The sequence below is a fragment of the Pangasianodon hypophthalmus genome, chromosome 16, assembly GCF_027358585.1.
Source record: "Pangasianodon hypophthalmus isolate fPanHyp1 chromosome 16, fPanHyp1.pri, whole genome shotgun sequence".
NCBI lineage: Eukaryota > Metazoa > Chordata > Actinopteri > Siluriformes > Pangasiidae > Pangasianodon > Pangasianodon hypophthalmus.
In genome coordinates this window covers 11,897,410-11,912,565 of record NC_069725.1, presented here as the reverse complement: position 1 = coordinate 11,912,565, position 15,156 = coordinate 11,897,410, and the positions used below count along the sequence as shown (strand labels likewise).

Sequence of the window (15,156 nt, the reverse complement as noted above, 5' to 3'; positions counted from 1 at the left end):
ATGCCCTGGTCCAGATCTGGGAGGAAACACCCCAGGACACCATCCATCGTCTCATTAGGAGCATGCCCCAACGTTGTCAGGCATGCATACAAGCACGTGGGGGCCATACAAACTACTGAGTACCATTTCGAGTTGCTACATTGAAATTTCAGCAAAATGGACTAGCCTGCTGCATCATTTTTTCACTTTGATTTTCGAGGTGTCTTTGAATTCATTCTAATGGTTGATAATTTTCATTTCCATCAAACTATGTGGCATCCTTTCATTCCTAACACATTACCCAGTCCATATCAGTATAGATATCCAGCATGCTATTTTTCCCCATTGAGATCTGATCTGTTTTCAAAGTGTTCCTTTAATTTTTTTGAGCAGTGTATATACATATATATATTGGTCTGCATAAGCACTGCTGTGCAAATTGTGTCAACAGTTTTAAAACGGTAAACTCAGTAAGGACTAACACCTCTTAAAAACTGTAAAAACAAACAAACAAACAAAGAAAACCAGTACACGTCACGCTCGATTTTATCTTGTCAGAGGGAAATGGAATAAATCAGAAAAAGGAAAAGATTGTGAAAACATATTTACATGAATCTTCACTTCTTTTTTTTTGTTCTGCATTATTAAAATAATGTAAGCAGTGCAAAGCCATTGTAATGCAGTGCAAAGCCAATGTAACACTAAATATGTGAAAAGGGCATTTGACAATAATAGATTTTTTTTCATGTTACAAAAGAAAGGACACATGATAATATTCTAGAGCAGACATATGAATCGTTGCTAATCATTTTCACAAGATCCTCCACGTACTTTTGTAGGCAGAAACACGGGAATCGAAAAATTAGACTGATTCTCAGCAACTTTGTTGACTGTACAATTAAAAACATTGCAAATAAAACCCAAATGATAAAGAGATCCATGCCCTTTAATTGAAAGCCATAAAGTAACGCCAGCCAGTAAGTTCATTTTAGCAGTTCCCACTATGAAAATAAATTATGCATACAGGACACTGCAGATTGGTTATTGCTCTCAAGTTCAGATCCAACTCTACAAAAATCAGTACAATTCTGTTTGTGCTTCCACTGGAAAGGTAGCCAGTGCAAAACTGCATCCACAATGACAAGACTTATTCTACTCACAGGTAGATTTTTATTTATCTTGTTATTCATTCATTAAACTTTTGGCTGTTGCCATGTTATCTGACATTTGTTTGCTGTGTGTTTGAATGTTTTAAATGTTTTATCTTTCAGGCATTTGCCTGTTATTTATTCAACTTGGTGAGTTTTCTCTATGCATTATTTCAGAAATAATTTCCTTGTTTTTACTTATCCAATCAACATAGTGAGGCATTTTATTTAATATTTAGTTTCAGCTTATCAGCTTATATGCTACTTCACCAACTGGGCCCAGTACAGACCTGATCCTGTGAAGCATTTGCCTGCCAACATTGATCCTTTCCTGTGCACACATCTGATCTACGCGTTCTCCATCATTGACTCTGCAAATCATCTGGCTACCTACAAGTGGAACGATGAGACTCTCTACCAATCGTTCAATAGTCTGAAGCAAAGGTGAGGTTTGCTTGTGTTGGGTAGATGATATTATATTCTGGGTTAAAACTGATTTGCTAATGTGAGATACTAATTCATTTAACAGTAATCCAAGCTTGAAGACACTTTTGGCTGTTGGAGGATGGAATTTTGGTTCAACTCAGTAAGTGTTTTTTTTTTCATGGTTCTGCTGTAAACCTGTTGAATCTCTACAAAAGTAAAAAGGTCAGAACTGCATTCTCTGTGTCCAGATTCTCTACCATGGTGTCCACACAAGCCAACAGAAATACATTCATCCATTCCTCCATCAGCTTTCTCAGAAAGTATGGATTTGATGGCCTGGATCTAGACTGGGAGTATCCTGGAGCAAGCGGCAGTCCTCCAGAGGACAAGCAAAGGTTTACTCTGCTCTGTCAGGTCAGTACATCTCATCTTTATTCTGTATACTGCCATAATACACTACAGTGTTATACAGGTAGCTAAAAGATTCAAGCTGTTCACTCTAAAGTATGAAAACCTGTGATTTGGTGCTGGCTTATGTTTGGGGACAAACTGGGAAAAATATAAAATAAGACAGGGAAAGGCATCTCCTATCAATTTCTATCAATTGACATGATAAGAACGGATGTATGCAGGTTGTATTTACAATATCTTATTAATTTAAAAATATATTTTGTGTCTCATATTGCCCCAGTTTAGAGGTATATTGAACCTAAATGATGGGAGAGTTAAGCCCCCTTTATTTGACCTATATAGTGGGGTCCAAATATCTGAGAGCACTAGTGAAAATGCTTCTATTTTGCATTTCTTTTCTAATTTAATACAACAGTTTTCATTACAAATTATATTATTTACAACAACTTGAGTGAAAAGCAGAATCTTTGAAATATTTACATGAATTTCAGTGATTTTTTAGTATTTGGTATGTTCCCTGTTTGCTTTAATGACAGTGTGCACTTGAGCTGGATGGATTCCACAAGTTTCTGTGAAACCTTATGATCCATTTTATATAAAACCCATCAGATTGTTGTCTGAACACATGCTTCAGTAGAAGAGATTAGGCATGAGGAATATCTGACCTTTTGTACAAAGCAGTTAACATGCTGAATATCACTCATTTGCTTACATTTAAATAAGGAACTAGAAATAGTGCACAATCTTGTATATTAAATAGTCAGGATATTGAAAATTTACTTTCTTTGTTTTAAATATTTCAAAATTCTAAAACCTTCTGTTTATTTCCAATTTTAAATGAAAAAAATATATATCCCAGATTTTCAATGTGGTCTCAGAGTTTCGGACCACACTGTATGTTTTCAAGTAAAGAGCTGAGAAATAATTTGTTTCTATAATTAACCTTCTACTACATTGTTAACTCTATTGACTTTGTTAAACTAAGGGTGTGATTTTTTAACATGGTAGTTAAACCAACTTGACAAGTTTAACAATATTTTTTGGATTTATAGGATAATGATCAAGTATAGTAACAGTAGCTGTAGCTACTATTTTCTTGAAAAAGGCAAATCCCACAGAAAAAAAAGCATTTTGTTGGCTCCACAATAGAAGAATAATTTCTACCAAACCTACCAAACAAACCTTTCACATAATGTAAACCCTTATTGAATCAGTGTTTGTTTACATGCACATCAATATTCTGATATTGATCAAAATTTGGCAATATTCTAATTAGAATATTCTGATTCCCACTCCTGGAATATGCCCGTTTTAATCGGAAATTTGTTGCATGTAAACACCTTATTCAGAAAATCCACTGAAAGGAGATATATGTGCATGCTCAATCCTCAAGGAATTGTGGGTGCTAACAGATGCTTAGATGTAGGCTAGGTACTTAAGAATGGCAACTCAGGCACCCTTACAACAAGCACGTAGTGAAGTGAAGTGACGTGACGTGTGGCCAAGTATGGTGACCTGTACTCGGAATTTGTGCTCTGCATTTAACCCATCCAAATGCACACACACAGTAGTGAACACACACACACACACACCCTGAACACACACCCGGAGCAGTGGGCAGCATTTTTTTTTTTTTTTTTTGCTGCGGCCGGGGAGCAGTTGGGGGTTCGGTGTCTTGCTCAAGGGTCTCACCTCAGTCGTGGTATTGAGGGTGGAAGAGAGCGCTGGTCATTCACTCCCCCCACCTACAATCCCTGCCGGACCTGAGACTCAAACCCATGACCTTCGAGTTATAAGTCCAACTCTCTAACCATTAGGCCATTAGGAATATTCCGATGCCTGTACGCATATAAACAGGTGTACAGGCATACATATAAACATCGTATTCTGAATATGGCTGCGACCTGAATATAGACTTTAAACGGAACTTGATGTGCATGTAAACATAGCCAATGTTGGTTCTTCAGTTAAATGTAGCACCAACAAAATGGTTGAATTAACATGCATTAACAATGTATTTTCCTTAGTTCCTCATTTTTTTAAGTCTAGTTCCAGAGTATTGTAAATGTGGTTAATCACTGTATATGCTTATTATTATTATTATTATTATTATTATTATTAATTTATTATTTTATTTTATTTTTTAATGCTCAACTAAAATGCTGTTACATAGTTAACAGCATTTCATTGGAGTAATGTCAGAACTGGTCAGCCAGGTTTTTGATTGTAAGGGACCAGACGTGGAGGCAGTTTCTGAATCCATGTGCGGAGAGTTTATTAAACAGAAGCAGCAAATAACAAAGAGGTGTGGTCATTGAGTCAAGCAAAAGTCCGGTAACGTGAGAGGCAGTCCAACCAGGCAAACAAAACAAAGCATTAATCCAAAAGACGTAATCCAGAAGTCAGGCACAAAGATCATGTAACAAGATACAAACAATAGGCAATGAAGAAACGCTCGGTAAGGCAGTGGTAAGCTGACAATACTTCGCAATGAATACAGGTGAGCTAGGCCCTGAAATGCATGTGCCAAACAGGAAGTAGGCATAGAAGAAGAAGTACATCAGTATTCGGGAGAGGGCTCTCTCTGGTGGACGGCTGAATGGATATCAACCTCAGTTGTTACAGAACCCCTCCCTCTACGAACACCTCCCGGTGTTCTTCTGCTGGGACGTCCCCTTGGTCGTGGTGCTGGGCGGTCAGGGTGTGCTTGGTGAAAGTCATGGATCACCGACGGGTCCAGTATGTCTCTGGCAGCTACCCAAGATCTCTCCTCCGGTCCATAGCCCTCCCAGTCCACCAGGTACTGCATCTGGCCCCCTCTTCGTCTCGAGTCCAAGATCTCGTTGACCATGTATGCTGCCGCTCCATCAATGTCCAATGGAGGTGGAGGTTCATGACCCGTGGTTCCAGGGCCAGACATTGGGTGGACCGGTTTCAGCAGGGACACATGGAAGGAGGGAGAGATACGGTAATTAGTAGGAAGCTCCAAACGGTATGTAACTGGGTTAATCTGACGTAATATTTTGAAAGGACCCACATACCTTGGGCTGAGCTTCCTACAGGGTAGCCGCAACTTGAGGTCACGTGTGGATAGCCATACTCTTTGACCTGGCTGGGAGTTTGGGTGAGGATGTCTTCGTCTGTCGGCCTGGATCCGTTGGGCTCGTACTGTCCGCTGCAGCCGAATGTGTGCACTATCCCACACCCGTTCACTCCGCCTGATCCAATCATCCACCGGTGGCACTGAAGACGGTTCTCCCGACCAAGGGAACATTGGAGGTTGATAGCCCAGCACGCATTGGAAAGGAGTGAGGCCAGTAGAGGAATGAGTAAGGGAGTTCTGTGCATATTCAGCCCATGGGATGAAGTCGCTCCACCTTTGTCCACCCGAAGTTAAGCTTAGGTTGATATCTAGTTGCTTGCAAAAGGCATGCCAGACTCTGGAGGTGAACTGGGATCCCCGATCTGTTACAATGTCCTCTGGTAGGCCATAAACTCTAAAGACATGGTGAAACAGAGCATGAGCAGTTTCCATAGCCGTGGGTAGACCTTTCATGGGAATGAGCCGCCATGATTTAGAGAACCTGTCTATGATGACAAGAATTGTGGTAAATCCGTTGGAATTAGGTAGATCCGTAACAAAGTCAATAGATAGGTGCGACCATGGTCTCTGTGGGATGGGTAATGGCTGGAGCAGGCCAGCTGGCAATTCTTTGGGAGTTTTAGACTGGGCACAAATTTGACAAGATTTGACATAAGCAGTAACATCGCTTGTTAGAGATGGCCACCAAAATGAGTTACGTACCAGATTGATTGTTCTCTGAATACCTGGGTGTCCTGTGCTCAAGGATGTGTGGACCCACTGGATAGTTCTTTGTCGCAGAGTTTGAGGTACGTAGTGTTTCGTTGGTGGACATTCAAGTGGTGCAGGATCAGACTGCTTCGCTCTTTGGATCTCCTCCATGATGTCCCAGGTAATGGGTGCGATGATGACTGAGGGTGGTAATATGGGTTCAGTATGTGATAACCCATGAGGTGGATCATACCTGCGTGAGAGGGCATCTGCTTTGCCGTTCTTACTGCCAGGGCGGTAGGTGACTGTGAACTGGAACCTAGTAAAAAACAATGACCATGGGGCTTGACGGGGATTGAGTCTTTTGGCACTCTTAATGTATTCAAGGTTCTTGTGATCAGTGATGATTTGGAAAGGATGGATGGCCCCTTCTAGCCAGTGTTGCCATTCTTCTAGGGCAGCCTTCATAGACAGTAGCTCTTTATTCCCGACATCATAATTTCTTTCAGCTTCATTCAATTTCCTAGAGAAGAAAGCACAGGGGTAAAGTTTACCTGGATTGCCATGACGCTGGGACAGGACTGCACCTATACCACAGTCAGAAGCATCTACTTCCACAACAAAAGGGAGGTTAGGGTCTGGATGCTTGAGAATTGATGCTGTGGTGAAGCTGGTCTTGAGGGAAACATAAGCTTTTTGTGCCTCATCATTCCATGGTAACTTTGATGGTTTACCTTTGAGTAGTGTTGTGAGGGGAGCTGCAATCGTGCTTTAGTTTCTGATGAATCTTCGATAGAAGTTTGCAAAACCCAAAAATCGTTGAAGCTCTTTGACTGTATTGGGTCTTGGCCACTCAGAAACAGCTTGTATCTTTGAGCTATCCATTTCTACACCTTGGTGGCTGATGTTGTAACTGAGGAAGGTGGTTTGAGTACTGTGGAACTCACATTTTTCTGACTTAACATACAGTTGGTGTTGTTGGAAGTGTGAGAGGACTGTCTTAACATGTGTATGTTGAGCCTTATCTTGAGAGTATATGAGAATGTCATCTATGTAGGCTATCACACACTGGTTGAGGAGATCACGGAAGATTTCATTGATGAATGACTGGAAGACTGCTGGTGCATTGGCTAGCCCACACGGCATTACCTGATACTCATAGTGCCCCTAGTGGTGATGCTGTTTTCCATTCGTCCCCTTCTCTGATTCGAACGAGGTTGTAAGCACTTCTCAAGTCTAACTTGGTGTAAATACGTGCCTCCCGAAGTTGTTCAAGGGCTGAAGGAACAAGTGGTAGTGGATATCTGTATTTTATGGTTACTGCATTTAATCCTCTGTAATCTATACATGTTCGGAGGCCTCCATCCCTCTTCTCAATGAAGAAGAAGCCTGCTGCAGTCGGTGAAGTAGAAGGATGCATAAATCCAGATGCTAATGCCTCTTCGACGTAAGTCTCCATGGCTAAGGTTTCTGGTCGTGACAATGGATATACTTTGCTTTTAGGGGGTGTCATATTTGGTAGTAACTCAATTGCACAGTCCCAGGGTTGGTGAGGAGGGAGTTGAGTTGCCTTAGCTTTACTAAAAATTTCGGAGAATTCTGCATACTCATCAGGGATCTTTGTTTTCGTTTGGACATCTGGGCTTTCAATACTGGTAGTAAAACATGGCAGGGAAATTGCAACATGAAGACAGTGCTAGTAACAGTAGTCTGACCATTGTGTTAGCTCACCATATTTCCAGGAAATGGATGGGTCATGAGTAGCCAGCCATGGATGCCCCAGGATAACTGCATTCTTGGGGGTGTTGATAATGTACAGAGAGATGGTTTCAGTGTGAAATAGTCCAATTTGCAAGGGGCATTGTCGACAGCTGTGATGTTGATGGACGGTATACAAGGGACTGTGGGAATGCAAAGTTCTTGAACCAAGAAAAACTGTGATGGTGTGAAGATGCAGAGATCTTGAATCACGGGAACTCTTGTTTTTGTGAGGACACGAGATGCTCTGATGACCCAGTTCCCCACAGTAAAAGCATAGTCTTTCATTTCTGCGACGTAGGCGTTCCTCAGAGGAGACTCATGTGTAAGCGATTTGCATGGGCTCTGGAGACTCTGAGCTTGTAAGGGCTTGAATGGCAGATAAGAGTTTGTGACACTGGGCGAACTTTAGAACGTGGTGCACTACGAAGTAGATTGTCAATTCTGATCGCCATAGTAATGAATTCAGACAGTGAGGAATCTTCACCCTTGCAGGCAAGTTCAGCTTGCAATTCATGATATTCACATGATATTCATTCCATCCACTCTGAGCCGCTAATGTCCTGAACTGAATAGCATAATCAACTGCTGTTTTTTGGCCCTGGCGTAAATGAAACAAATGAACGGAAACATTTTTACCTCCTGCCGGGTGTTCCAACACCTCATGAATTAGTTGAGCAAAGTAATCAAAAGATGTTTGAAATTGTGGGTTGCTCTCCCAAACTGCTGAGGCCCAGTCAAGAGCTTTGCCAGTGAGAAGAGACATCATAAATGCACATTTCTTTGAATCTTGGCTAAATGATTCTGGTTGGTTTGCGAAATATATTTTACATTGATGCAAAAACCCCCTTCACTTCTCAGCAGAGCCATCAAACTTATCAGGGAGTGCAAATCTTACTGGTTCAGTATGAGCAGAAGGCAGAGAATGGATGTAACGAGTGAGGTAGTCATTGGTGGCTTGTTAGTTGTTTAACTGTTCTTGGTACCCTTTAAGAAGCTCACTCTGGTAAGCAAACGTGGCCTGAAGCTGTGAAACTTCCGCTGGATTCAAGGCAGGCGAAGTATTCTGTAAGGGACCAGACGTGGAGGCAGTTTCTGAATCCATGTGCGGAGAGTTTATTAAACAGAAGCAGCAAATAACTCCAAACAATGAGGCAAAGAGGCGTGGTCGTTGAGTCAAGCAAAAGTCCGGTAACGTGAGAGGTAGTCCAACCAGGCAAACAAAACAAAGCATTAATCCAAAAGACGTAATCCAGAAGTCAGGCACAAAGATCATGTAACAAGATACAAACAATAGGCAATGAAGAAACGCTCGGTAAGGCAGTGGTAAGCTGACAATACTTCGCAATGAATACAGGTGAGCTAGGCCCTGAAATACATGTGCCAAACAGGAAGTAGGCATTGGTGGATGGCTGAATGGATATCAGCCTCAGTTGTTACATTGATGTGGTGTGTAAGCTTGTTCATTATTATTACCTACCATTTTCCCCATTTGTTTCCCGCCAATCATGGCCTCATTGAAATGATGAATTCTTGCCTAATACTGTATATGGTCATATGACAATTGTATAAAATTTCCTAGATTATAACTTACCAACTGAGTCTTTTTTCCTTGTTCTCTCATAATGGTATGATAGAGTGTTAATAAATGTGTGTTTTTTGCCCTGTAGGAGCTTCGACAAGCCTATGAGGCTGAAAGCAGTGCTACAGGACATCCCCGGCTTATGGTCACAGCTGCAGTGGCTGCTGTAAAATCAACTATAGATGCTGGATATGAAATTGCTGAGATTTCCAAGTAGGTTATGTTAGATAAGCTGACCACACAATTGTTTTTTTTAGGCCTGATAAATAAAACTTAGAATTGAAGGGGGTGTGCATTCTTTTTCCCATGACTGTATAAAATTATTGAGCCCATTTCCACACATTAATTCAAGTTTGAAATTGTTTTGTTCTAGTCACAGATTTCTAGAAATAAATGCATGAAATAAGCAAAATTACCTGCCAATAGAAAAGATGATTTTAAGCTTGAAAATAGTAAAAGTAATAGAGGCAAAAAGAGGCAAGAAATAGGTTGGTAATAGTTTGGGGAAGTGCCACATATGGGTGTGAAGGTCATATTTTTAGTAATATAGTGTATTTTTGCAGTGCTGCTAACTGCTGTAGATAATATTTATGTCTGTATAAATACACTGTCATAAAAAAAGGAAGAAATGTTTCAATTGGGATAAGATTTACAATGTCACTGAACTGGTTACTTTATTAAATATACAGGTACCTGGACTTCATTAGTGTGACAACCTATGACATTCATGGGTCTTGGGAAAGTTTCACTGGACACAACAGTCCTCTGTATCAATGGTCTCAGGAAACAGGAGCTCAAATCTACCTTAATACTGTAAAGACAAACTTTCTGCAAGTTCACTTATACCTGAGCTTGGCAATCAGAGATGCACTACAACATTTCGTTTCTGATTTTGCAGAATTACTCAATGACATACTGGAAGAATCAGGGTGCTCCAGTGGAGAAGCTGAGGATGGGTTTTGCCACATATGGCAGAACGTTCCAACTGTCGTCTACAGCGAGTGGCCTGGGAGCTCCATCAAGTGGCCCTGCTTCTGCTGGCACCTACACCGGAGAGCCAGGCTTCTGGTCTTACTATGAAGTTTGTACACAGCTTACTGTACATGAGCCACACAAACTTCACTGTGTTGTTCTATAAGAGACATGATCAACTAGCAGTAAACGGTTATTTCCCATCAGGTCTGCAGCTTCCTTCAAGGAACCAGCGTACAGTGGATCCAGGATCAGAAAGTACCCTATGCCACAAAAGGGGCTCAGTGGGTTGGCTTTGACACCAAGGAGAGTTTTGACACAAAGGTATGCAATCTGAGTTGTGAGTTAATGAAGCAACAGCAGCTACCTAATTTCTATACAGAGCCTAGAGAGATTTTTTCTGTTTTAGGTGACCTACCTCAAAGATTTTAATTTTGGAGGGGCCATTGTGTGGGCTCTTGATTTGGATGATTTTACTGGACAGTTCTGTGGACTGGGAAAATACCCTCTCATCAACGAGCTCAAGAAACTGCTAAGCAATGGCAATAAAATTAATTACAGTATATTATCACTTCTAATACTGTTAATTATAATATGAATTCTCCTGAGTTTACAACCTCATCTGCTCCTCCTATGACTCCTCCTGTTGCAGTTCCTATTACACATCCTGCTGAAGCTCCTCCTGCTCCTCTTCCTGCTACAGTTTCACAGTGGTATTGTGCAGCCAAGAAAGATGGTATCTATACAAATCCTTTTGATAATAAATCTTTCATCCATTGTGCTGCTGGCAGAAAATGTGTAAAACCCTGCCCTGCTGGCACTACCTACAATGAGAGCTGCCAGTGCTGCAGCTAGCAATAAAACTGCCACAAGATGTTAGTGAACACATGATGTAGACATGATTTAAAATACATTAGCAACAGATTAGCAAAATATCTGAACAGTTGTCTGAACATGGCTTCATTGGCTTGATACTTACAAATATTATATTTCTCTATCTTTAAAAATATTGCATAGATAATTTATCTATCTAAGTGCTAACTTTATTATCATTGATCTTTACTAACAGGATTTAATTATGATTGGTATTTTTTCATTTTTAATTTTATATAGTATGGGCTCTAAAAACATTATATACTAGACACTCCCACAATTTAAATGCTCTTTACTGTCAGCTGTATTTTTCCAGATTTAGCAATATGCATGGTAAATAAACATAATAAACCACACTTTTATTTCTATGATCAAACCCAAAGGCTTACACTATTTATTAATTCAGCTTGAAGTATAAGTTCATATACCACCAAATTCATAAACTGCTTCTTTAAAAAAACACTCATCCAGTTATAGCTGGAGAGCTAAGGAGTTGGAGGTGTTGGAGAAGAATCAGATATGACTGAATCTGAAGCTGGATCTGTGGCACACATAAGCACATGGAGGAGTTGCTAGTTTCCCTAATTCATAGCAGTGCAAGGCCAAACAATCTCCAAAAATCTTTGAGCATTTTACTTAATAGCTTTGATTCTTCAAAAGTTCAGGTTAATGGAATGACACTTCATGTGACAAGGCACATCAACAGCATGCCAAATAATCTCTATATAGTGTCACATTCTGAAATGTTGAAATGTTTCTTTCTCTCCTTCATTAAAATATCAAAAGCGTAGTGGCAGAATACTGTCACAATATGTATAAAGTTGTGTTAAAGCACAAAATGCATGGATTCAGGCTGTGAATTCAGACATCATCCTGCATAGTATGTTCATCAACATAGTTTATTTGCAAATACACAGCAACTATTTGCCCCTGTGTTTGAAGTCATAATCAGTCACATTTTTTTAAAATGGGGATAATAAAGAAATTTCACATTGTATCATATAAGCTGGAATTGGTATGTCAGCACAATGATCATCAATATTAGCACATTAGATTGGATGTATTTCTCTGTAACTTGGCAGACAGAATGTTTCTGTAGACTTCTGAATTCATTCTGCTGCTGCCATCATGACTTAAATCATCAGTAAAGATTCGTGAGCCCATTCCAGAAGCAGCCATGCAAGCCCAAGCCATGACACTACCTCCACCGTGCTTGACCATCACTTTGGTAGAGGTTAATCTTCGTTCCAGAACTTTTGTGGCTCATCTATTTCTTTGCGAATTCCAATCTGGCCTTCCGATTCTTACTGCTAATGAGTGGTTTAAATCTTGTGGTTATATTTCTATAAAGTTTTCTTCGAACAGTGGATTGTGATATCTTCACCCCTGCCCTGTGGAGGTTGTTGGTGATGTTGATTGTTAGTACATCAGTGGTTTCTTTCTTTTTCAGGATATTCCAAATTGTTGTATTGGCTACGCCCGGTGCTTGTGCAATGGCTCTGATCGATTTTCCTTCTTTTTTCAACTTCAAAATGGCTTGCATTTCTAACAGAAACAGCTCTCTGGTCTTCAAGTTGGTTTATCCTTTTTAACAACACATGAAGTTTTCATAGGCGAAACCCACGGCTCTGTAAAACATTCAGAGCTCTTAATTCTTTAAACAATTAATCTAACAGGGCACACTGGGGCAACAAGAAACACCTGTCAATTACATGTTCCATTATTTTTAATCACTTGGAAAATGTGTATGTCCAAACAAAAGGTGTCATGTTCTAAGTTAACACATCTAAATGTAACTATCACGAAATGAAAGCTGAAACTCTGAGCTCATATTCATCCTTTGATGTCAAACCCAAATGTCTTCATTGTTTGGCCTTGTCGTTCCACTGAGGGGACCGTACATTTAGTTAAAAAGTTTCTGTTAGCCCTTTGTTATAAACATACTATTTTGTTATTTTTGTAGCTTTTTTATTTTTGTGTTTTCTGACCTAGACATGTTTATGAATTAAAGGAAGCCATACATGTGTCTGTTTTATATATATATACATATATATATACATATATATATATATATACACATATATAAAGGCAGTAGACTTGCACGTCAAGATTTGGTTATGGATGTTGATAAGTTAGCAGATCAGAATATGACAGTGTATTTTTATGATTTGCGTATATACAGACCTGCATTTACATGTTAACATAAAGAAGTGAGACATGCAAAAGAAGGGGTACATGTGAATGATGCAAAGAATAACTAAAGCACAATGGCATGTCTGTAACACTAGGTCTAGACATTATCACTACCTGTCACTGTCTGTATCTGTATTGACAGTGAATTAATGCAGACCCAGACAATTTAACAGTGTGTATTTATTTAGTTTGACCTTCATGTACAGAGTATATTTCTATGCTCTTCTTTAGCCATGTAATTTGACATGAATGCAGTTTTGTTCCCCCCTTACTACTGTAAATATTGTATCTGTGCTGTAAATATTGAATCTATACAGTAAATATTGCATGTGTGCTGTCAATACCTTTAGGCAAAGTCATTCAGTGATCTTAAATAGAGTGTAATACAATATAAATATATAAATAGTGCTGTGAATGTGTTGCAGAGTCCAATATTTAACTTGTAGTGTATTCTACAACAAGACAGTGTTGTGTATGATCAAATTCTCCACCTTCTGTATGTATAGAAACACTTGTAAATATAGCTTCATATGAAATTCCGGCTCTGGTGTAAACAAAACTCATTATAATCAGAGCAGAACAGTTACACAATACACTGTCCTGTATGTCACAAGTTTCCCAAGGTTTTGGGAACAGCCGCCGCTTTAATGTGGCTTTTACAAGACATGGGTGTGCATAGTTTTGGTCCCATCTTTTATCTCTCATACTAAAAGAGAATTTCATTAGCTCTATTGATTTTGTCTTGTACAGATTTTGCAGATTTAAATATCATTAAAATGTGGGAAAATTATACATTTTTTGGTGTAATACAGGTTTATTGTTTTTTATTTAAAGAACATATTGATTACAGCAAATTTGTATAAAAAAAACATAAATGTTCAACTGGTTAAACTGTAATGAAGGGTACATATGTTAAAAGAAACTGCAATAAAAATCAGTACACTAGTGGGAGTTCACTTGTTTGTATTTCTAATATCTTGTGGGTCCACTTTTGTTGCTGATAACATATTGAAGCCTCCTTGGCATGGCTAACACTAGTCTAGCACAAAACTGTGGAGACATGTTCTGCTATTCTTCACAAATGATTCTTTTCAGCTACACTTGGCTTGTGGGGTTACGCTTCTCTACCTTCTGCTTTAGAATTGCCCAAAGGTGGTCTACGGTCTGTCAGGTCAGGTGACATTCTTGGCCAGGTGATGGGCTTCACTTTTTTCTTTTTTAAAAACTCCTGTGTCCGTTTTGCAGTGTGTTTAGGATCATTGTCTTGTGGGAATATTCCTTTCCTGCCAAGCATCTTGAGACTGGGACTCATCTTTTCATTTAGTATTTTGGTGTTCACACTAGCATTCATGATGCCGTCAATAAAGGTCATTTCCCCTGCAACTGCTGAACTCATGCAACCCCATATTAACAGACTCTCTCCTCCATGTTTCACATTTGGCATTATGCAGTCACTGGCCAGGTCCACACCAAATATGCTGAACCCCATCTGATCCAAACATATTTATCCATTATGGATCAAAGAGACCCAAAATTTAGAAAACTCTGGTGTTAACAGCTTGTTTTGTATACCTATGTAAGATGCAGTCTGGCAAACAAACAGGCAGCCATATTTTGCTGAAAAGGTCTAACAGAGTGTATTTTATTAACCTTAATTAACCTTTAATTGGAAAATTCATCACAGGTGTACTCACTTTTGTTTCACTGAGTTTCTACAATGTAGTCTGTAATTTCAGTATGGTTTGTCTAACCTGATTGTTTCAATTATACATAACAGCATATATCCTATTGTTTAAATTAAAGTAGTCATAGTTATTTTAATATAATAGTATTTTGAATTATATGACATTTTAGATATATTGAAAAGGGGTGTACTCACTTATATATACACACATATATATACACACACACACACACATACATACATACATACAGTACAGTATAAAAACACACACACAGTTTTAGATGTTCTCTTGTAAAAGGGAAAAAGCATTAAATGATTGCTTAAAATAAACCAACCT

The 15,156-nt window shown here is 39.3% G+C and overlaps 1 protein-coding gene across 1 annotated transcript; it reads left to right on the top strand.

Annotated features, from left to right (window-relative positions):
• Positions 1–1,082: 1,082 nt before the first annotated feature.
• On the top strand, positions 1,083–14,031 carry LOC113530816 (acidic mammalian chitinase-like). Its single transcript, XM_053240914.1, has 11 exons — positions 1,083–1,141; positions 1,251–1,277; positions 1,367–1,571; positions 1,657–1,713; positions 1,802–1,967; positions 9,186–9,310; positions 9,787–9,910; positions 9,996–10,178; positions 10,277–10,393; positions 10,479–10,611; positions 10,671–14,031. The coding sequence occupies exons 1-11, from the start codon at positions 1,117–1,119 to the stop codon at positions 10,922–10,924; spliced, it is 1,416 nt and encodes a 471-aa protein (XP_053096889.1). The 5' UTR covers positions 1,083–1,116; the 3' UTR covers positions 10,925–14,031.
• Positions 14,032–15,156: the final 1,125 nt, after the last annotated feature.